This window comes from Muscardinus avellanarius (assembly GCF_963383645.1).
Source record: "Muscardinus avellanarius genome assembly, chromosome: 2".
NCBI lineage: Eukaryota > Metazoa > Chordata > Mammalia > Rodentia > Gliridae > Muscardinus > Muscardinus avellanarius.
Genome location: NC_137787.1, coordinates 64,967,622 through 64,992,925, shown reverse-complemented (window position 1 = coordinate 64,992,925; position 25,304 = coordinate 64,967,622). Strand labels below are relative to the sequence as shown.

The 25,304-nt window shown below is 37.6% G+C and overlaps 1 protein-coding gene across 1 annotated transcript in view; it reads right to left on the bottom strand.

Annotated features, from left to right (window-relative positions):
* The window catches only part of TLK1 (tousled like kinase 1), a gene marked incomplete at both ends in the record, with an annotated part of 144,283 nt that overhangs the window by 39,494 nt on the left and 79,485 nt on the right, over positions 1-25,304 (bottom strand). Inside the window, 7 exons of the mRNA XM_080689060.1 lie at positions 1,008-1,196; positions 2,532-2,668; positions 2,781-2,891; positions 8,724-8,816; positions 10,984-11,073; positions 15,787-15,882; positions 24,617-24,663. Of these exons, the coding sequence (XP_080545186.1) occupies positions 1,008-1,196; positions 2,532-2,668; positions 2,781-2,891; positions 8,724-8,816; positions 10,984-11,073; positions 15,787-15,882; positions 24,617-24,663 (763 nt within the window). The remainder of the gene's footprint in view (positions 1-1,007; positions 1,197-2,531; positions 2,669-2,780; positions 2,892-8,723; positions 8,817-10,983; positions 11,074-15,786; positions 15,883-24,616; positions 24,664-25,304) is intronic.

Sequence of the window (25,304 nt, the reverse complement as noted above, 5' to 3'; positions counted from 1 at the left end):
ACAATACAATTATATGAAAAGAAATCCTACACCCATGGATTGAAAGTAACCGACAGAAAGTAAAATGCTAAAGATATAAAATAAAGCAGGTATTAATAAAAGAATCCTAGATGTAGCACAAGATGAAATTCAACTCTATCTTTCAAGTCGGGCATGGTAGCACAAGCTTGTAATTCCACTACTTGGGAGGATGACAGGTTCACGGCTAGCCTCAGCAACTTGTGAAGCCCTACACAACTTAGTGCAATCCTGTTTCAAAATAAAGAAAAAAACAGGGCTGGGGGTGTAACTCAGAGGTAGAATGCCCCTAGGTTCAGTCTTTAGTACTGTTAAAAAAAAAAAAAAACAACTACCAACATGGAAAATATGTCCATATAAAATATCAAAGAGTGTGTGTGTGTATATATTATATTCATATAAATTTATATAAATTCTTCTAGATCAGAAAAATTTGGCTGCATCTGTACATTGAAATTTTACTAATGTTGTTTTCTGTGGAATGGAATCATAGTCTATTATTTTATTACTCTCACCCATATTTTCCAAATTTTCAATAAGCATATAACTGTTTTTTAAATGTCTTTTTTCCTTAAATTACAAAGAGCAATTCATTAATACAGAAAATCTGGAAAACAACAAAAAGCAGTAAAGGAAAAGCAATATCCATAAACCCTTCAAGGAACTGCTTTCACAGGCTGAGAAAATAAGTGTCAAGTACATTAATTAACACTCTCTCAGAAAGGGGAAATTAATGAGAATATCAAATAATAAAATCTTTGATTATTTAACTGATTCAGACAAGAAGGATACATTCTAGTTTTCACATACAAAGGAAGAATTCAGATATTTGGGGCTTATTATTTAGAGCTAAATTTCCAATACTGTCTTCCTTCCTGGTCATAACTATTTATGCTCTTTAAGTATTAACAATTATAAATGATATCCATTATTAACATTCCTGCTCACTGCTAATAATTAAAAAAAGAAAATTTAAAATAGAGGCTTACAATTGTGGTAAATTTGGTCTAACAAAGGGATCATTTTCTGCTCCATTTACTGCTTTGTTTTTTCTTTGTTTTGGTTCAGAATTGGTAGAAAGTGCCTGAGAATTATTAGTTGTGGGAGGTTTTCGTTTGGCTAGAAGTTTCCTTTGCCTTTCAATATCTTCTCTTTGCTGATTCACCCATTCTTGTTGCCTGTGTAAAAAAAGAATAAAACCATATTATCTTCCATTACTTTTCAATGATAAAACATGAAAAAATACATTAGAAAACATGAAAAATCATATAAATGTTTAAGTTTCTGGTTCTACTCTTGTGAATCAACTTGTACTTTTTCTTTAGGTTTTATTTGACAATCATTTTTAGGGGAGCACTTCAAAAACTCCCAGATTAGGGAAAAGGTGTGTTGCCAAATATAATCCCATGGAACTTTGTCTTCACCATTCTCTTCTAACAAATACCATACCTATAAATACTTCATCAGAATGTGTGGTTATCCCATACCATTCCATAAGAGACCATACCTACTTCATATCTTCTTGTATTTAATACCAAGCACAGCAATCAATACTAACTTCTAACCTGGTATGCTCATTTTTTTTGGTAGTACTGAGGATTGATCTCAGGAACCCTCTACCTCTGAGATACATCCCTAGCCCCCCCTCCTTTTTTTTTTTTTTTAATTTTGAAACAGGGTCTCACTAAATTGCTGAGGCTCACCTGGAACTTTCAATCTTCTAATCTCAGCCTCCCAAGCACTGGGATTATACCATCATTCCTGGCTTCAATAAATATTGAATAAAATAAATGAATGAGCTAAAGAATAAAAACTTTGTTAATCCAGGAACAGTGACACAAACCTGTAATCTCAGTACTGGAGAGTGCTGAGGAGGATCACAGATTTGCAAGCAGCCTCTGCAACTTAGCGAGGACCTCAGCAACTTAGTGAGACCGTTTCAAAATAAAAATAAAATAAAATAGGGCTGAGGATATAGCTCAGAGGCAGGATGCTCTGGGTTTAATTCCCAGTCTCCCCCCCACCCCATACACACACAGGGTCAGTTTATATTTTAGAACATCAGATTTAGTATATTATTGATGAATTCTAATTAACCAAAAAGTCTGCTAAAGTTAAAATTCTAATACCAGTTTCATATTCCTTTCAAATATGTTAAATTCTATAATTTCAAATAGTATGGGGAAGCCAGGGATGGTGGCACATGCTTGTAATCCCAGTACTTGGGAGACTGACATAGTAGGATCATAGGTTCTCAACTACTTCGTGAGTCCTCCACAACTTAGTGAGACCGTTTCACAATAAAGAATAAAAATAGGACTGGGGTTATAGCTTGGAGGTAGAATGCCCTTGTTCAATACCCAGTGCCACCCAAAAATAAATAAATAAATTAATTAATTAAAAAATAAATAAATAGTATGGGGAAGGTGACCATAATTCCAAATTTTTAATCTTTTAATTATAATGAATACACAAATGAATTACTAATGTTAGAAAATATAAGAATGACTAACTTCACAAGATTCTGAAATGCAAAACCGTCTGTCCATTGTTCTGTAAATGAAGCGCCATGCCTAACTGTTGTAAAGTGTCCAAGGCGTAATCTATCTTGCATACTCTTCTCTCTGCTTGATAATTTTTCTTGTGTACTCTAAAAAAAGCAGGAAAAAAAAAACAACATTCAATATTATTCATTTAAATTTTAAAATCATACAAATGGGCTAGAGAAGAGGGAAGAAAATTTTAGTGAACTTTGCACTTACCTTTTCAACAAGAAGTTTCTTGCTCATTGATATGCATTTATTTAATCGTTCTTTGTATTTCTCAAGTAATTTTTGTTGATCATCTATTTGCCTTCTGAGATCACAGTTAGCCTACAATATGAGTAGAAAATGAAAAAGTCTAGAATTTGTATATACAAAAAGGCTTAGTCTGTTGGGTTTTTTTTTTTTTTTTATACTCAAGATTGAACCCAGGTGTACTCAATCATTGAGCTACATCCCCAGCCTTTCATATTTTTTATATTGAGACAGTCTTGCTACGTTACCTAGGCTGGTCTCCAAATTATGATCCTCCTGCCTAAGCCTCCCAAGTACTGTTAGCTGGGATTAGAGGTAAATACCACTGATCCTGGCAGTATGTAAAATTTATATACATACACTATACATTTAAATGCACAATTTAAATTATACAACACTAAGTTAAGTAAATTATTTGAATCTAAGTTCAGTTTTCTTATTTTTTCAAAAAACGATGACAAAATCTACCTCAGTTAAAAAAATAATAGCAGCCAGGTGTGATGGAGCATGCTTGTAATCCTAGCATTTGGGAGGCTGAGACAGGAGGATCAGCTACTTAGTGAAGCCCTTTGCAACTCAGTGAGACCTTGTTTTAAAATAAGAATAAAAAATAGGGCTGGTGGTGTAGCTCAGAGGTAGAATGCCCCTGGGTTCCATCCCTAGTATTGCCCCCCAAAAAGCATATAAGTATATAACAAGTCTAACACTTAAAAATAAATATTAGTGTTCTTCTTTGTCTTAAAACTAATAAACATTTCCTTTATTAGACCTGCAGGATGTTGTAGGCTGTTTATTCAATAACTGTCCTCACCATTCTTCCTAGACAATGAGAGACCAATTCCTTTTACTTTGTAGGAAGCCATATGCTCAGAGAAGAGGCCGCTTTCTAGGCTCAGGCAAGTCTAATTAGTCTACTATAATGGCAAGAGTATAATATGGAGTTTACTGAGATCCATCCCTACCTGAGTTTTCTGAGTTAACAGGTATAGGGAAAGGCCTGAAATTTTCCATTTGTAACAAGTTTTCCAGTAATGCGGATGCTTCTGGACTGAGGATACATTGAGAACCACAGGTCTAACCTGATGATGGGATAAGCCAAAGGGCAATGGCACAGTATCTTGGAAACACTGGGAAAAAATAACTGCCAACCTAAAATTACATACTAAATATGGATGGAATTTAGCACCAACAGATTTTCATCATTAGATGCAATGCATACAAAACCCTGACAAATTGTGTGTGTGTTTAACTTGAAAATCTGACTCCAAAATTTCTTTAAGACTGCAAAACTAGTCAAAATAAGGTATTTGTTCAAACAAATGTCATACTTAATATAAAACTACAGTAATAATGATCACCCAAATCCCTTAATAATGGAAAATCTAGCATTTTAATCTGGATTAATATGTATCTAACCAAAAGTTTACATTTTCTGGCTTCCCTTGCAGCCAGGTGAATGAAAAGTAAGCAACAATAGTTTACTTGGATATCCAAGAAGGCTACAAAGAAAATTGTGCTTTTTATTCTTTCTCTCCTCTTCCAGTTTTCTACTTAGAAAACTGATATCATAACCTTGACTCAAACAGATATTTTGGATCTTAATGTGACATTCAAGATGAAAGCCATACACTAAGGATGAGGAAGCAGAATAAATGAAAAAGCCATGGTCCTACATGATACTGTGAAGCAATCATACCTGATCTACCCACTTCTTTTTTACTTTCAAAATAAAAATATTTAGCCGGGGCATGGTGGCGCATGCTTGTAATCCTCGCGCTTGGGAGGCAGAAACAGGAGGATCATAATGGTTCGAAGCCCCTCGCTGGCTTAAGAGACCCTGTTTCCAAATAAAAATAAAAAATAGGTCTGGGAGTGTAGCCCGGAGGTAGAAGGGTTCCATCCCCAGTACAAAAATAAATAAATAAGTAAATTTAAAGTACTATTGTATATATTCTCTGTTACTAACAAAAACAACTACTAATTGATAAAAAGATGTTGCACTATCAGGGATTGATACTCAAAACAATGGAACAGAATATAAAAATAGACCCACTTGCATACGAAAACAAGATCTTATGATGAAATTGGCACTATGGGAATGGCTTTTAGTTAAAAGAGTTGGACAACTGGTTATTTATAGAGAAAGAAATTAAAATGAAATCCTATTCCATACCATACCCTTCAAACCAATTCTAATGAAATTAACTTATTTTTATTTTATTAATTTATTTATTGGTAGTAGGGATTGTACACAGACATTCTACCTCTGAGCTACACCCCAACCCCACTATTTTTTATTCTTTATTTTGAAACAGGGTCTCAATAAGTTGCAGAGGGCCTCACTAAGTATCGAAGCTTTGATCCTTCAGTCTCAGCCTCCCATGTACTGGGATTACAAGCCTGAGCCAGATAATGAGTAACAAGATTCTCTCTGGACAACTACCATTGGGAGTACAAATTGATGCACCCACTTAGGGAAAAATTTGGAATTTTAAAGTAAAGTAGAAGATGTACATGTCCTGTACTATCATCAAGTATTTCCTAAGCATGTTTTACTAAAAAAAAAAAAAAAAAAAAAAAAAAAAAAAAAACTCACTTTTGCCTTAGGAGACAGATACTAGAATGTTTATAGCAGAATTGTTCTTAGGGAAAAAAAAAAGGAGGGGAATGTCAACTAAAAGCAAGAAAGTATAAATTATATATTCATATAGTGATACTCTACTATGTAGCAATGAAATAAGCAAACCTATAGTCAGATTGATCAGTGTGAAAAACTCTCCCACATATAATATTGAAACATTCAATGAAAATAAGCTGGGCAAAAGGGTCCAGATAGAAAAATTTCACTAATAAAGTTAAAAAACAAATATTCTTAATAATGTATAAACATATTTAATACAACCACAAGCATAACAAATACAACAAAGCAAGATACATGTGAATAAATAAAATGGGATCAGGAAAGACACACGACTGGATGTTCCAAAGGTACTGGAGAGTATGGTAGAATCATAGGTTTTTTTTTTCTTTCCTGCAGTACTGGGGTTCCTGGAAACCCTTCTACCTCAGGGTTACACTCCCAGACCAATTTTCATATTTTTTATTTGGAAACAGGGTCTCTTAAGCCAGTGAGGACTGGCTTCGAACCAGCGCGATCCTGCTGTCTCTGCCTCCCAAACACGGGGATTATAAGCATGCGCATGCCCGGCAAGGGGTTGATTTTATTGAGTTGTTATACCAATGATTCTCAATACTGGCTTAAATTAGAATAGTCTGTAGTAGCTTTAAAGTCTGTCAATATACAAGCTGCATCATATCAATTTGATCAGAACTTCTCAGGGTAGAATCCAGAAAGAGTAAGTCTACCTTTTCATCTGGTGATTCTAATAAACAGCAAAGAATAAGAACTACTGCATTACACCTTACATGCATTAGTTTACTTTTGGATGTGTTTTTATTTTTGTGTGTGTGTGGTACTGGGAATTGAACCCAGAGGCAGTCTACCTTTGAATTACACACCCAGTCAATTTTTATTTCATATTTGGAAACAGGGTCAGGTTGGTGAGAGTCTCACTTCTTGAGACTGTCCTTGAACCTCGATCCTCCTGTCTCAGCCTCTTACGTACTGGAACTACAGGCATGCATCACCACATCCCACTTAGACGTGTATTGTTTTTTGCAGAACTGGGAATTGAGCCCAGGGGATTCTACCTCCAAGCTACACCCCAGTCCTATTTTTTATTCTGAAACAGGGTTTAAGTTGCCGAGAACCTCATTAAACTGAGGCTGGCTGCAAACCTGCAATCCTACTGTCTCAGTCTCCCAAGTACTAGGATTCCAAGCGGGTGTCACCACGTCCAGCTCTGGATTTTTTTTCCCCCCCGGTACTGGGGATGGAACCCAGGGGCATTCTACCCCCAAACTACATCCGTAGCCCTATTTTTTAGTCTTTATTTTGAAACAGGGTCTCACTAAGTTGCAGAGGGCCTCACTAAGTAGCTGAGGCTGTCCGCAAACAGCAATCCTGTCTCAGCCTCCAAAATGGTGGGATTACAAGCGTGTGCCACCACACCCAGCTTTGGAAGAGTTTTTAAATAAAGTTTCCGTTGAAAATCTCACAGAAATACAACACTTATTTTGTCCTCTACAGTATCTAATGTCAGGTAGGCACAAAACAAATTCAATTTTTTTTTTTTTTTTGGTGGTACTGGGGTTCCTGGAAACCCTCCTACCTCTGGGTTACACTCCCAGACCTATTTTATACTTTTTATTTGAAAACAGGGTCTCTTAAGCCAGCACAGCTGGCTTCGAACCTGCGCAATCCTCCTGTCTCCGTCTCCCAAGCACAGGGATTACAAGCGTGCGCCACTACGCCCAGCCTTCAATTTTTTTTTAAGTACTAGGAACAGAACAGGAGCATTCAACCACCAAGCTATACCCCCCAGCACTATATTATTTTTTGTTTTGAAACAAAGTCTTGTTAGGTTGCTGAAGTTGTCCTCAAACCTGTAATCTTCCTGTCTCAGCCTGTCAAGTACTAGGATTATAAGTGTGTACCACCATGCCTGGTTTAAAATCAATTAACTTTAAAATTAACAAGAAATGAGTATGTATCTGATGAATAGTTGACTACATAAAAAGAAGTTTTATAAACTTTCTTCTATTTCTTCATGTTTCTCAATTCACATTTGAAGAGTTAACAACAAAATGTTTTTACTTTAGGTTGGTATTTTTAATCATATAAGTACACTATCAGAAAAACCTTATTTTAGCTGGGCATAGTGGCACTTTTTTTTTTTTTTTTTGGTGTGTCTGGGGATGGAATCCAGGGGCTATTGACCTCCGAGCTATACACCCTCTCCTATTCTTTTATTCTCTATTTCGAAACAGGGTCTCACTAAGTTCTGGAGGGACTAAGTAGCTGAGGCTGTCTGCAAACTGCAATCTTGGCACGCCCAGGTTGGCACATGCTTTTAATCTCAGTACTTGGAAGGCTGAAACAGGAGGGTCGCAGGTTTGAAGCCAGCCTCGACAACTTAGAGAGGCCCTCTGCAACTTAGTGAGACTCTGTTTCCAAGTAAGAAATAAAATCAGGCTGGAGGTTTGGTTCAGAGGTAGAATGCCTCTGGGTTCAATCCCCAGTGCCACAATAAAGAAAAAAAAGAAAAAACATATTATTTCCAAGTATAAAATACCTTACTATGTTAAATATTTTTAAGGTTTTTTTTTTGATGAACAGAAACTTTTTTGTTTAATGCACAATTCATAATAGCCGAATTATGAAACCAACCCAGGTGTCCTTCAACAGATAAATGTATTACAAAATTATGGGATATACACAATGAAATTCTACCCAGCAATGAAAAAGAACAAAACAATATCATTTGCAGGAAAATGGATGGGCCTAAGGAACATCATGTTTATTGAAATTAGCCAATAACATCAAAATGAAGGGTCATATGTTTTCTCTCATATGCAGAAGCTATAGAGTAATTGGGATACAACAAGAAGGACTCTAGATAACAGGAGAAACCCAGTGGAGTGAGGGGGGTGGTCTAGGAGAGGGTAAGGGGGGAGAGGGAGGATCAATGATGAAATCCCTTCCAGTGACGTTCTGTGCATATGTGAGAATACCAACGCCAGTCTCAGTATCTTGTATGAATAAAGGGGAGAGATGTGGGAGGGAGCCGGGAAAAGGCCACCAAGTGCTACCTGCAGTAGTGTCACTATCACTCTGAGCTACGTTATAATGTAAGACTACAATTCTATAACACACCAACATAATTATATAACACACCAACAGAAGTATAAAAAATAATTACATTAAAACAAAATAAAATTTTTCTCAGCAGATTCACTGTTGCCAAATAATTTATTAAATCTTTTCTGCTCCAAGACTCTACTTACCCTGAGCAAATCATCTATACGACCTTCCTTCTTTTCCAAGTCTTGGTTTTTATTACTTTCTAATGCTGCTAATTTCAGCATTGTGAGATCAGTCTAAATAAAAAAAAAAAAGACATTATCTCCATTATACACTTTTTGCATATAATCATAAAACTATATTTTATCCAATTCCCAAAAGCAAAGAAAAAATTATTTAGAATATTTATATTCCTCATTAAAACTTTAATGTACAATGTTTTATATTATACATTATTCTAATTTATTCATGAACTTTTTATAAATTAAAAAAAATTCATTTTTATACTTTATTTTGAAACAGGGTCTCACTAAGTTGCCGAGAGCCTCTCTAAGTAGCTGAGGCTGGCTTCGAACATGTGCGATCCTCCTGTCTCAGACACCCAAGCGCGGGGATTACAAGCATGCGTTACCATGCCCTGCCCTACTCATAAACTTTTAAAGAAACTTTATTTATTTATTTATTATTTATTTATTTATTTGTACTGGGAAATGAACCCAGGGGCATTCTACCTCTAAGCTGTACCCTCCAGCCCTAGTTTTTATTCTTTATTTTGAAACAGGTTTCACTAAATTAGAGAGGGCCTCACTAAGTAGGTGAAGCTGGCTGTGAACCTGTGATCCTTTCTTAGCTTCCTAAGTACTGGGATTACAAGCATGTGCCACCATGTCCAGCATATATCTTCTTTTAAATTTTGTTGAATGACAAGTAAAAATAGTATGTAACAGGCATGGTGGCATGTGCTTATAATCCCTGCGCTTGGGAGGCGGAGACAGGAGGATTGCGCAGGTTCAAAGCCAGCTGTGCCGGCTTAAGAGACCCTGTTTCTAAATAAAAATATAAAATAGGTCTGGGAGTGTAGCCCAGAGGTAGAAGGGTTCCATCCCCAGTATCACAAAAAAGAAAAACAACAACAATAATAATAAAAATAGTTATGTATTATATATGGTTTCATATGTATATATGTATTATATATACTGGAATGGCTAGATCAAGAAATTTAACACATAATTATATAGTGTTATAGAATTTGTGGTGAGAACACTTAACATCTATTTTGTAATATTCATATATAGAATATACTTTAACTAGCTATGGTCATCATGAATACAACAGAGCCTTGAATTTCTTGCTAACTTACAAAGTACATGAAATACCATGTACTTTGACCAATACCTCATAGAGCGAAACTTTTACTAGATGCTTAGGCTCTGAAAAACAATATACCATACTTGTCATACTGCCCCCCCAGGATTATCCAAAGAAAGAGGCTTTGATACATGCACAACAGTTTAATATGACACCACAAATAAAGTCTAATGAAAAAGAACTGAGGAGCCAAAGTGGCCAAATAACAGATCTACCCCCTTAAACCCCAGTGTAAAAAATGTTATCCAGAAATCACTATATAAAAAATTAAAATAAAAAATTTAGTTCTCAGCTGGGAATGGAGTTTAATGCCGGAACATATGTTTAACAGCATATGCCTTGGGTATAACCCCCAGCAATAAAAATCAAAGCCAAAACAAAATAAGACTTAGCACCTGATTCAAAAGTCATGAGACAGTTGCACATGATGACACAGGATTGTAATCTCAGTACTTGGAAAGCTGAGACAGGAAGATCACAGGCTCACAGCCAGCCTCAGCTACTTAGTGAGGCCCTTTAAACCTTAGTGAGACCCTATTTCAAATTCAGAATTAAAAAAAAAAAAAAAAAAAAAAGAGTTGAAGATATAACTCAGAGGTAGAATGCCCCTTGGTTCAATCCCTAGTACCACACACACAAAAAAGGTCATAAACACAAATAAAAAGTGTAAAAGATAACCCAAATAATTTATTATTTATTTTCAAATGCTTTTCTGGTTTTTAGCATATGTGTATATACAGACACTAAAATGAACTGCTGTAATACATGTCCACATCTAACAAATATAGCCGTGTCATTAAGACCATCAATTCCATATAGTTGGATGTTAAGTTCAAAAAGAATCAGTAAAGAGAACTGACATGTTATGGTTGTTCTGATTATTTGATTTTGCTTAAAACATCTACATATTTGCTAATGTAACAAAGGGCAACCATAAACTGGTTGTTTCTATTTATCACTCTCTCCCTATAAACTGTTTAGTTGTTGCTGTTTAGTAAGTTAGTTTTCCTGATTGTAATTTTATGTTTATGTCTAAAACAAAGTTGTTAGTACAAAGTGGTTTGTTAGAAGCCATAAAAAATATTTATTCATTACCTGAGCAATTTTAAAGGATAACTGCTTTGGTTGTACAACAGAGTGGTCCCCAAAAGCTAATGCAGTAGGGGAAGGGCTATTCGGTCGAACCTAAAAAACATAAAAATTTCCACCTTAGCAAGAAAAAAGGTTTTTACTTACTGACAAACATTTAACATTTCTCAAGATATTTTTAAAATCAGGATAATATCTGACTTTAAAAAATGTAATCACCATTTATTCAACAAGCATTCACTGGGTACCTCCTATATATGGTCCAGAAAAAGCAACAACCACAAACTCCCTGCCACGGAGGAGTTTACATTCTAGTGCCACAAATTAAATCTTAATGCTTTCCTGTTATTAAAAGTAAGCAAGTAACAGTGTTCCACGCCTGTAATCCCAATACTTGAGAGACTAAGACAGGAGGATTGCAGGTTTCAGGATAGCCTCAGCAAACTAGCAAAACTGTTTCTAAATTTAAAAAAAAAAAAAAAAAAAAAAGGAGCTGGGGGTACATATAGCTCAGAGGTAGCATCCTTGGGTTCAATCTCTAGTTAAAGAAAAAAAAAAGTCAGGTGTGGTAGCACACTTGTAATCCCTGTACTTTGGAGGCTGAGACAGGAGAATCTGTGTTCTCTGCCAGCCTCAGCTACTTAGTGAGGCATTTCTCAACTTAGTGAGACCCTGTTTCAAAATAAAGAATAAAAAAGTTGGGCTGGGAGGTGTAGCTTGGAGGTAAAATGCTGCCCCTGGATTCGATCACACACAAAAGAAAGAAAAGAAAGAAGGAAAGGAAGAGGGAGAGAGAGAGAGAGAGACAGGAAGACAAGAAGACAGAAAGACAGATAGGCAGGCAAGGTCAAATAAGTTATTCTGAAATGCAAATATTAAAAATGATGGCTCAAAGGAAAAAAAACAAAAATATAATACAGAATTCTTAGGAGTAGAAAGCCAGGCATGGTAGCGCACGCTTGTAATCCCAGCATTTGGGAGACTGAGCGCGGAGGATCGCAGTTCACGGGTAGCCTCAGCTACTTAGTGAGGCCCTCCATAACTTAATGAGACCATTTCAAAATAAAAGAATAAAAAATAGGGCAGGGGGTATAGCTCGAAGGTCGAATGCCCCTGGGTTCCATCCCCAGACCCCCACAAAAAAAGGATGGGAAATAACAATGCATGCAGTGTTGTTTGGGGGGGGGTGGAGGAGTACTGGGGGTTGAACTCAAGAGACATTCTACCTCTGAGCTACACCCTCAGCCCAATTTAATTGTTTTTTTAAAACAGGGTCTCATTATGTTGCTAAGAGTCTCACTACATTGCTATAGCTGTTCTCAAACCTGTGATCATAGCCATGCGTGGTGGCGCACGCTTGTAATCCCAGCATTTGGGAAGCGAGACCGGAGGATCGCGGTTCGGGAACAGCCTCTGTTAACTTAGTGAGGCCCTCTGCAACTCAGTGAGACCTGGTTTCAAAATAAAGAATAAAAAACAGGGCAGGAGGTATAGCTCGGAGGTTCAATGCCCCTGGGTTCCATGCCCAGACCCACAAAACAAAACAAAACAAAACAAAACAAAAACCCCACAAAACTGCGATCATCCTGTATCTATCTCCCAGGTTCTAGGATTACAGGCATGAGATACCATGACCAACTCCATAAGTAGTTGGTATCAACTTATTAATGCATTTTATGATTTATCTAGTCAATAGTTTAAAAACACAGTCATCATACTCATTTAATGCAACAGATGATAGCACCATATCAATATTATCACCACAAATTTTTATTTTTAAAGTTACTGTGTCCCTGATGGCTAATGATGTTGAACATCTTTTCATATATCTATTGGCCATTTGTATCTCTTCTTTTGTGAAGTGTCTATTCAGTTCAGTTGCCCATTTCTTGATTGGGCTATTTGTTTTGGTAGTATATAATCTTTTGAGCTTTTTGTATATTCTGGATATTAGCCCTCTGTAATAGTGGTGGCTGGTAAAGATCTCCCATTCTGTAGGCTTTCTCTTTAGTTTTTTGATGGTTTCCTTTGATGAGAAGAAACCATTTAGTTTGATGCCATCCCACTTGTTAATTCTTACTTTAATTTCCTGCGCTTTGAAGGTCTTGTTTAGAAAAGTTACTGTCTGTGCCTATATATTGGAGTGTTGAACCTGTGCCCCCTCTCTAATAACTTCAGTCTCTGGTCTAAGTCTTTGATCCATCTCGAGTTGATTCCTGTGCACGATGAAAGGTAAGGATTTAGTTCCATCTTTCTACAAATGGATAGCCAATTTGGTTGAAAGGCTGTCTTTTCTCTAGTGTATGAGTTTGACCCCTTTGTAAAAGATCAATTGACTCTAGGTGTGTGGGTTTGTTTCTGTATCTTCTATTCTGTTACACTGTTCTGTATGCCTGTTGTGCCAATACCATGCTGTTTTTACTACTATTGCTCTACAGTATAATTTGAAGTCAGGGATTCTGATGACCTCCTGCATGGTTCTTATTGCTGAGGATTGCTTTGGCTATTCTGGGTCATTTCTCTTGCCATATAAAATTCATGACTAATTTTTCTAGGTCTATGAAGAATGTCGTTGGTATTTTGATAGGAAATGCATTGAATCTATAGATCACTTTTGGCAGAATGGCCATTTTGATGATATTTATTCTGCTTATCCATGAACAAGGGAGATTCCATCTAACCCCAAACAGAGTGGCAACCATAAAGAAATCAAATGACAACAAATGCTGGCAGGGATGTGGACAAAGAGGAACTCTTTTACTGATGGTGGGAGTGCAAACTAGTTCAGCCACTATAAAGATCAGTGTGGAGATTCCTTAGAAAACTGGGAATCTCTTGGTATCTTTCCAATAAAAGTTCTCTGAAATCATAGAACTACAGTAACAAATGCATACCCATGTTCATAGCAGCAGAATTCTTGATAGCCAAAATACAGAACCAAACTAGGTCTCCGTCAGTAGATGAATGGACTGCAAAATTATGGGAAATACACACAATGGAATTCTACTCAGCTACAAAGAACAAAATCATGTCATTTGCAATAGTATGGAAAGACCTGGAGAACATTATGTTAAGTGAGATCAGCCAAGCACAGAAAGAGAAGGGACATACATTTTCTCTAATATGTGCAAAAGTATGAATGTAGCATGGTAAACCTGGACACTTATTGTTGGGAAAGGGGAAGGGGAAGGGGAAGTGGGGAGGGAGAAGCACAGTCTGAATGCCATTTTCAATACAATCCACATAAAAAATTTTTTTAAAGTTACTGTGGAATCTTATGCTTTGCTTTGTACATGGCAATGTCCCTATTGATAAGAAGTAAAAGAGGACACAAGAAATAAAAATAGATTGCTTGAATAAATAAGTAAAACTCAGTTTCAAATATTTGCAACTCGTGTGTGTGTGTGTGTGTGTGTGTTGCTGGGGATTGAACCCAGGGGCATTCTACCTCCAAGCTACACCTCCAGCCTAATTTTTTATTCTTTATTTTTGATACAGGGTCTCACTAAGTTGCATAGAGCCTCAATAAATCGCTAAGGCTGGCCATGAACCCAGATCCTCCTGTCTCCACCTCCCAAGTCTGACATTACAGGCCTGTGTCACCATGCCCAGCTTACTCATCTTTATACTGAAAGCCAACTATATTTTCTTGTTAGACACTGAACTCTCACACGAAGTAAAATAATAATAATAAACTCTACACGTGAAATAATGTATCAAAATTACACCTTAAAATGTTAAAAATAAATTTTAAAAAGTTGTAAGATTTTTCCAAGATCCTTCTATGTTGAACTCAACAGCCTTCCTTTTTTTTTTTTTTTTTTTTTTTTTTTTTTTTTTTTTTTTTTTTGGTGGTACTGGGGTTCCTGGAAGCCCTTCTACTTCTGGGCTACACTCCCAGACCTATTTTTACATTTTTATTTGGAAACAGGGTCTCCTAAGCCAGCGCGCGCGTGCGGCTGGCTTCGAACCTGCGTGATCCTCCTGTCTCAGCCTCCCAAGCGCGGGGATTACAAGCGTGCGCCACCACGCCCGGCGCCTTCCTTTTTCTTAATGATTCCCAGAAATGATTCATGCTATCAATTTCCTGGTTAAGAAATTTTGTGTGATACTGGGGATTGAACCGAGGTAGTCGACCTCTGAGTTATATCCCCAGACCTATTTTATTTTTTAATTTGAAACAGGGTTGCCTCCAAGTTGCAGAGGGCTTTGCTAAATTGCTGAGGCTGGCCTCAAACCTTTGATCCTATGGTCTCAGCCTCCGAAGTACTTGGATTAAGAGCAATTATGAACCATTATGTCCAGCTAATAATAAAGAAACTTCAGTGAAAAGAAAGTTGGAATTCAGAAACAAACTACAGATTGATATAAGAGTACTTATCTCAGCCCCGAGGCTCAATAGCATTTTGCTTCCAAAAATAAACTTCTAATATCAGATCATTAAAATGATTCAACTCACCTCACAGGAATGTTTTTTCTTTCTTTCTTTTTTTTTTGGTGGTACTGGGGTTCCTGGAAGCCCTTCTACCTCCGGGTTACACTCCCAGACCTACTTTTTATATTTTTATTTGGAAACAGGGTCTCTTAAGCCAGCACGGCTGGCTTTGAACCTGCGGGATCCTCCTGTCTCTGCCTCCCAAGTGTGGGGATTACAAGCGTGCGCCACCACACCCGGCGTCACAGAAATGTTTTCTAAATATAGATACTAATTTATAGTTATCAACAAAAAATAAGTTACAAAAGTTATTCAATGTATACAACCTCCTAGGCAAAGATTATACATGAAAGACTGGAAAGGTAAAAACTTACAGATGAGGAAGGAGTGGAATGTGAATGTGAATTTTGAGGAGAACGGATTGTAGGAGGTATGCCTCTTACTGGACTTGAACCATTTCCACCTTGGTACTGAGAAAAAGAAAAAGGAAACATCACTGTTTATTAAGGGAGGATTAGACTACTGTTATTAACACAGCATTAATAATTAACTTAAATACATTATTTTATTTGCAGTGCTGGGGATCAAACTCAGGGTCTTCTTGCACATGCCAGGCAAGAGCTCTACCAGTGAGCTATGCCCATAGTCCTAAGTTTATTTCATTTTAAATTTAATCAAAGAGTCATTTAAATGGGTCCAGAAAACCAAAACTAACAAGAGACTATTCATGAGGAAAACATGACAAGACTACATCTTATAAAGATTCATATTACTTTACATACTGACTATAATTTATTATTTGGCTGACTCAAAAACAAATAAATTATCTCAAAGTAATGAACATATTTTATTTTCCTCCAAAGATTAGCATAGCTCCCCTATGTTTCTTGAACCATATGGTCCCTAATCCCCAAAATATTTTTAATGTTTACTTATTTTATTGATGGTTGATAGATTTTTGTGGTACTGAGGATTTAAACCAAGGTCATTTTACCTCCAAGCTACAGCCTAGCCCTTTTTTATTATTTGTTTGGGAGCAGTGTTTTACTAGATTACTGAAGAGTCTGGCTCAGTTGCTGAGGCTGGTCTTAAACCTGTGATCCTCCAGTCACAGCCACCCAAGTACTGGGATTACAAACCTGCACCACCACACCCAACACAAAATCTCTCTCTCTCTCTCTCTTTTTTTTTTTTTTTTTTTTTTTGCGGGTCTGGGGATGGAACCCAGGGGCATTCGACCTCTAAGCTACACCCCTTGCCCTAATTTTTATTCTTTTATTTTGAAACCAGGTCTCACTGAGTTGCAGAGGAGCTCACTAAGTAGCTGAGGCTGTCCGCAAACCACGATCCTCCGGTCTCAGCCTCCCGAATGCTGGGATTACAAGCATGTGCCACCATGCCCGGCAACACAAAATCTTTTTTAAAAACAAATTCATTTTTTATAAAGTGCATGACTTATCACATATAAAAAGAAGTCAAATAATCCAATCCATAGCTACCTTTTCTCCTATTGCATTTTTCTGTACAAAGGACAAGAAAACAATTGCTGTTAATGCCTTTCTCTAAGAGTATACTTTATGGTCAGTTTCAATTTTTGTTTAATTACTCGCTTAATTTTTATGTGAATAGCAGAGGTGAGAATTCCTTAGTGTGTTCATTAAACTTACTACAACCTAAGATATTTTTGTTGTTGTTGTTGTTGCTGTACTGGGGGTTAAACTCAAGGGCATTCTACCTTCCACCTATACCCCAGCCCTATTTTTTATTCTTTATTTTGAGACAGAGTCTCACTAGGTTGTGAAGGGCCTCACTAAGTAGCTGAGGCTGGCTGAGAATCTGTGATCCTCCTGTCTCAGCCTCCCAAGCGCAGGGATTACAAATGTGTACTACCACACATGGCTACAACCTAAAATTTTGTCTCCCTTATTTCATCTACAGTGTCTAGCAAAAAGAAGGCCTGGCACAAAGAAGGCACTTAAGAGATATTTACCTATTTGAACTGATCCTACTTTTAGCAAAGGTTCTTAATACTATTAACACTGAGTGACTGACCTTAACTAAAAGGCATTACCTAATGCCCTTTATTATCAGCAAGTTTTACCCTAGATTCTATAAACTCATGGAGGATTTTTTTAAATTCAGCTGTTCCCCTAATCAATTTTGATCTCATTCTAAACTATAGAGAAAACATTCCAATACAGGAAAAAAAGAAAAAGAGTCCAGATTGTTTAAAACTTCAAATTTAAATGTATCCCTCTTATTTTGGGTACTCTTTTATTCACATCTCTATCAATTATTTATTTAATCTCCAAACAGAGAGCTCAGTGTTACTGTGATAAAGCTATATTGATACTAGAGAGCTGATACATTTCAAGTTCTACTCTTTATACATTCAGAGTTTGTCTTTAAGTAGGCTACTTTGTATCTCTGGTACTCAGTTTCATCATCTGTAGAATAGAATTATTAATACTTACCTTACCTATCTAATGAACTGTTATAAGCAAGTAGGTGAGGAAGTACTTGAAATATTATGCAGACTTCCGGGAAGATGGCGACGGAGGAAAGCCACACTTACAAGTCCAACTAACAATCGAACTCTATTACCACAAAACCAGCGCCTTTCAGAGCCAGAAAACACCACCAGCAAAGAAATAAAAAGAGTAAATACAAGGGACAGAGAAAAAGGGCTGGAAAAACAAGACACCAGAAAAAAAACAGCCTGAAGTGCCGCGCCCGCCGCGGCGCGGAGCGTCCGGAGCAGCCAGAGTGGCCAGAGCAGCCGAGCAGAGCGGCCAGAGCAGTCGAGCGGAACGGCCAGAGCAGACGGAGCGGAGTGGCCAGAACAGCCGGAGCAGCCGGAGCCGCGTCACGGAACGGCCGGAGCGGCCGGAGCAGCCGGAGCGGCCAGAGCCGTGGTGCGGAGCAGCCAGAGCTGTGGCGCAGAGCGGCCGGAGCGGTGCGGCCTACATCTCTCCTAGCAGCACCAGGCTCCAGAGAGGAGGGAGACTCAAAACAGAGCTCAAATCCAGAGAGGAGGTACTCTGGCCTCGCGGCCTAGGATGCAGAAGCAGTGTCTTACTGCTGGCGGCAGCAGGGAGTTCACCAGACGGCCCTAGACCAATCCACTCAACCAGCCACCAGGCGCCTGAGAGGAGGGGTGGACAGCGAGCCGAGGTGACCAGGTGCTGAACAGCCGGTCGGCAGTCAGCAGTTTTGTTGGCGCAGGGAACATCTAAAGCTCCAAAGGGCCGGGCACAGCACAACTGGCAAGGACTCAGAGCAGAGCTCAAAACCAGAGAAGAAATACGCCGCATCATGGCCGAGGGCGTGGCAGTGGTGCCATATTGCCAGTGGCGGCAGCAGCAAATCCACCGAGTTCACTACAGCTCCATCAGCGCACTCAACAACCGTGAGTCAAATTGCGGCCCCTAGGGGAGAAATCCCAGTACTGCACTCCCAGGGACTTGCGCAGATAGTCTCCCTGGGTCGGAGATTTTAGCAGTGCAGCCCAGTGGGGGAGTGGCAGAGATATCATACCATAGTCACAACTCCCCGTTGGAGAACGCCCAACTTGGCACCCCCCACAGTCTAAGCAGCCTTGATTGACTCCCTGGGTCTGAGACCTTGTGATACAACCCAGTAAAGGAGTAGTGGTGACTGAGATACCACAGACTCGAGATCCAGAGCATCTTAAGTGAACTCGTAGTGACTCAGGGAAGAACCCAGAGAAGGCACAAACTTCCAAAATCATGGGAAAGAGAAATAACAATGGAGCAGTGAATGCCAACAACCCCACAACATCAGAATCTGATAACACAGAAATCCAAAGATCTATAGAAGATCAAATTAGGAAAATAACTTTAGAAATAATAGAGGACTTTCAAAAAGAACTCAGAGAGAGCCAAAAAGAGATAAAGGATGCAATTAATGAAGTAAAGGCCTCAATTCAGAGTATAAACAACAGATTAGACCACATGGAGAATAGAATCTTGCTTCTTAAAGATGATCATTCTAAAAATGAACGCATAGTTTCTAATCTAGAAAAAAATATCCAACAGCAGGAATCTGACATTGAAGAAATATGGGCCCATTTCAAGAGAGCTAACCTAAGAATAATTGGAATAGAGGAGGAAAAAGAAGGTGAAACCAAAGGGATCAACAATCTCTTCAAGGAAGTAATAGCAGAAAATTTTCCAAACATAGAGCAAGAGGTCGATACACAGGTCCAGGAAACTTATAGAACTCCCTTTAGACAGGAACGGAGAAGAGGATCCCCACGCCACATAATTGTCAAAATGACTAATGTGGAAGCCAAGGAGAGAATCTTAAAGGCAATAAAAACAAAGGCCACGTGACATACAGAGGCAAACCAATTAGAATCACTCCAGACCTCCCAAACCAAGTTATGAAAGCCAGAAGGGCATGGAGTAACATATTCCAAACTCTGAAAGAAAACAACTTCCAGCCAAAAATTTCCTACCCAGCAAAACTATCCATCAAATTAGATTGGGAAATAAGAAGCTTCCATGACAAACAGCAACTGAAGGAATTTGTCTTCAAAACCAGCGCTAGAGAAAATACTCAAGGAGATTAACTGCAAAGAGGAAATGGGTAATACACGCCAGAACCAAAGAAACAAGAATTCCCATCCAGCAGACAACTAAGCAAAGAAGAATAAACAGTATCTCAAACAGAAATAAGATCTTAACATGTTGGGAATTAAAAATTATCTCTCTATAATCACACTGAATGTAAACAGCCTCAACTCCCCAATAAAAAGACATAAAGTGGCAAAATGGATTAAAAGTCAGAATCCATCCATCTGCTGCTTACAAGAAACACACCTTACAAGTAAAGATAGGAACAAACTCAAGGTAAAGGGCTGGAGCAAGGTAATCCATGCTAATGGTACTCAAAGACAAGCAGGAGTAGCAACTATGATATCAGACAAGTTAGACTTCAAACCCAAACTTATTATTAGAAGAGACAAAGAAGGTCACATTTTACTGGTAAAAGGAATAGTCCAGCAAGAGGAAATAACAATAATCAACATCTATGCCCCAAACATAGGGGCAGCTACTTTCATAAATCAAACTCTTTATGCCATGAAGTCACACATAAATCCCAACACAATAATACTGGGAGTCTTCAACACACCTCTCAAAATACTAGACCGATCTTCCAGACAAAGGGTCAGTAAAGATGTCTCAGAACTAAAGAACACCATTAACCAAATGGACCTGTTGGACACATATAGAATATTTCACCAAACTCCAGCGGAGTTTACATTTTTCTCAGCTGCTCACGGAACCTTCTCCAAAATAGATCACATCCTGGGACACAAAATGAGCACTAGCAAATTTTAAAAATGTTACATACTTCCCTGTGTCATTTCAGACCATAATGGAATGAAACTGGAAGTCAACTATAAGAAGACCCAGAGAAACAACATAAACATGTGGAGACTGAACACCACACTTCTGAATGAAGAATGGGTCATAGAAGATGTAAGAGGTGAAATCAAGAAATTTCTAGAAACAAATGAAAATAAAGATACAACATATCAAAACCTCTGGGACACTTTGAAGGCAGTATTAAGAGGAAAATTTATAGCACTGAGTGCTCACATAAGAAAAAAGAAAATCTTCAAATAAATAGCCTTATGACACACCTCAAAGCCCTTGAAAAGCAGGAACAATTGAACCCCAAAGCCAGCAGAAGACGGGAAATTATTAAAATTAGAGCAGAAATTAAAGAAATAGAGAATAAAAAAACAATACAGAAAATCAACAAAACCAAAAGCTGGTTTCTTGAAAAAATTAACAAGATTGATAAACCACTAGCCAACCTAACTAAAAAAAAGAGAGAATCAACCCAAATTATGAAGATAAGGGATGAAAAGGGAGACATTACTACTGACAGCATAGAAATCCAGAGGATTATCAGAAACTACTTTGAAAAACTATACTCCAACAAAATGGAAAATCTGGAGGAAATCAACAACTTCCTAGAAAAATACAACCTTCCTAAACTGAGTCAAGAAGATATAGAACAATTAAACCAACCAATAACAATCAAAGAGATTGAAATAGCAATAAAGAGCTTACCATCAAAGAAAAGCCCAGGACCAGATGGTTTCCCAAGTGAATTCTATAAAACCTTTATAGAAGAACTAATCCCAATACTACTCAAACTATTTCGGGAAATAGAAAAAACTGGGACTCTCCCAAATACATTCTATGAAGCCAACATCACACTAATACCCAAACCGAATAAAGACAGTTCAAGGAAGGAAAACTACAGGCCTATATCTCTGATGAACTTGGATGCAAAACTATTAAACAAAATACTAGCAACACGCATTCAAAACCACATCAAGAAAATCATTCACCATGACCAGGTAGGGTTCATCCCAGGGATGCAAGGCTGGTTCAATATATGAAAATCAATCCATGTAATTCATCATATAAACAGAATCAAAGACAAAAACCACACGATCATCTCAATAGATGCTGAAAAAGCATTTGATAAAATTCAACATCCATTTATGATAAAAACACTGCAGAGAATTGGAATAGAAGGAACATATCTCAACATTATTAAGGCAATCTACAACAAGCCCACTGCCAGCATCATATTAAATGGGAAAAAACTTCAATAATTCCCCCTAAAAACTGGAACGAGACAAGGATGTCCACTATCACCACTTCTCTTCAATATAGTACTAGAGACTCTAGCCAGAGCAATAAGGCAAGAAAAGGAAATCAAAGGAGGACAAATAGGAAAAGAAGAACTTAAGCTTTCACTATTTGCAGATGACATGATACTATATTTAGAAAACCCAACAAACTCAACCAAAAGGCTTATAGAACTGATCAAAAAATTCAGCAAGGTATCTGGATACAAAATCAATCTTAAAAAATCAGAAGCTTTCCTGTACACCAACCATAAATCCACTGAAAAAGAAATTCAGAAAACACTTCCACTCAGGATCTCCCACAAAAAAATAAAATACCTAGGAATAAACTTGACCAAGGAGGTAAAGATCTCTACAAAGAAAATTATAAAACACTGAAAAAAGAAATCGAAGAAGATCTTAGAAGATGGAAAGACCTTCCATGTTCATGGATTGGCAGAATTAATATCATTAAAATGGCCATCCTCCCAAAAGTGATCTACAGATTTAATGCAATGCCCATTAAACTACCAAGATCATTCCTCACAGACATAGAAAAATCAGTCCTTAAATTTATCTGGAATAACAAAAAGCCCAGAATAGCCAAGGTAGTTCTCAGCAACAAAAACCACACAGGAGGAATCACAATACCTGACTTTAAACTATACTACAAAGCCATTGTAATAAAAACAGCATGGTACTGGCAAAAGAACAGATATATAGACCAATGGAGCAGAATAGAAGACCCAGAAACAAGTCCACACACTTTCAGCCAATTGATTTTTGACAAAGAGGCCAAAATCATACACTGGAAAAAAGATAGCCTCTTCAACAAATGGTGTTGGCAAAACTGGTTAACCATATGCAGAAAATTGGATGTTAATCCCACTTTTTCACCCTGTACAAAAGTCAACTCACGATGGATCAAAGACTTGGAAATTAAACCAGAGACTTTGAAGCTCCTTGAGGAGGGCATAGGTCCAACACTACAACACATAGGCGCAGACAAACATTTCCTCAACAAGACCCCAAAGGCACAACAAATTAAAAGGAGAATCAATACATGAAACTGAAGAGCTTCTGTTCAGCAAAGGAAACTATCAAGAATCTCAATCGAGAGCCAACAGAATGGGAGAAGATTTCTGCCACCTACACCACTGATGGAGGACTAATATCTAGAATATACAGAGAACTCAAGAAACTCAACACTAAGAAAACAAAGCATCCAATAACAAAATGGGCAAATGAACTAAATAGACACTTCACAAAAGAAGAAATTCAAATGGCCAATAAATGCATGAAAAAATGCTCAACATCACTGGCAATCAGAGAGATGCAAATCAAAACTACCCTGAGATTTCACTTAACACCAACTAGAATGGCCATCATTCAAAACACAAACAACAACAGATGCTGGCGAGGATGTGGAGAAGTGGGAACTCTAAGACATTGTTGGTGGGATTGCAAATTAGTGCAACCACTTTGGAAAACAGTATGGAGAATCCTCAGAAGAATGGGAACAAATCTACCATTTGATCCAGCAATACCACTGTTGGGTATCTACCCCAAAGAAAAGAAACCAAACTACCAAACTAATGCATGTGTATCTATTTTCATAGCTGCACAATTCACCATAGCCAAACTATGGAACCAGCCAAGATGTCCATCAACAGATGAATGGATTACAAAACTGTGGGATATGTACACAATGGAATTTTACTCAGCCATCAAAAAAAACTCAATTACATCATTTTCAGGGAAATGGATGGAACTGCAGGACATTATGCTAAGTGAGATTAGTCAGGCACAAAAAATAAGAAATCAGATGCTTTCCCTAATATGTGAGAGGGAGAAAAGAGGAGCAAACAAGACAACCTAAAGGAGGAGAAAGGAGGGGGGAAGAGGAAAATCTCTAAAGCTCACAATGTACTTAAACATATCGAAGTCAATCACTAAGCCAAGCAAGGGAGGGAGGGACGGGGAGGGAATGGGGTGGGATTTGGGTAGGGGTTAAATCAGCGATGAGTACATGTTTGTACACACAAGTTTTTTACCCCAATAAGTTTTATGAATATAATGCACCAATAAAAAAAATTTTTTTAAATAGGAAATAAAAAATAAAATGTGAAAAAAAATATTATGCATTATGTGTCATATCATCATAAATTTTACTATTCCTAGGAAGAAAGAATATCTCATACTACTAAAATTCTGGTCAAAAGCTGACCTTGTGCTTCAAAGACATTTTTTTTTTCCCTTTTTGTGGTGCTGGGGATGGAACCCAGAGGCTTTCTACCTCCAAGCTACACTTCCAGAACCATTTTCTATTTTATTTGGAAACAGGGTCTCACTAAGTTTCTGAGAGCCTCACTAAGTAGCTGAGGCTGGCTTTGAACCTGCACAATCCTCCTGTCTCAGCCTCCCAAGCACTGAGATTACAAGTGTGAGCCACCACGCCTAGCCTTCAAAGACATTTTTACCTCACAACAGAATTATAATGAATTAAAAACAACCTCCAATGAACTTACCTCAAAATAGTCACTAATTTTGTGGCCACGTCCCCCAATACTTTTTCCTAAAATAAAAGTAAAAAATTATATACATTTAATGTCAGTTATAGATCTACCATATATAATATCAGGAAAAATGTGCCATGCTTTACTTTCTTAAAGCATATTAGAATTATCTATTAATTAGAAAGAATATAATAATTTAGCAGGGTAGTGATAAGCATTAAAAAGTATTTAGAAAGTACTGAGTCATTAGAAAATCAGATTTTAAAAATGGAAAAGTCAAATGACACTTCAAAATAAACATGACAAAAAAAAATTTTTTTTTGGTGGTATGGGGGGTGCAAACCAGGGGCTTTTCTACCTCCAGACTATATTCCCAGATCTATTTTATACTTTATTTGGAAACAGGGTCTCACTAAGTTGCCGAGAGCCTCACTAAGTAGCTGAGGCTGGCTTCGAACCTGTGCAGATCCTCCTGTCTCAGCCTCCCAAGCTCTGGGTTTGTATAAGTGTGTCGCCACACCCGACAAACATGACAAATTTTAGATTAGAAACCCCACTTATTGCAAAATCAGATAAATAAATGACAGTAAGGAATCTCCTAGTATATTTGTTCTTATTTTTGTTTTGGTGTTAATGACTGAACCCAGGGCCTTGCCCAAGCTAATAAGCACATATTCTACCACTTAGTTACATCCTCAGC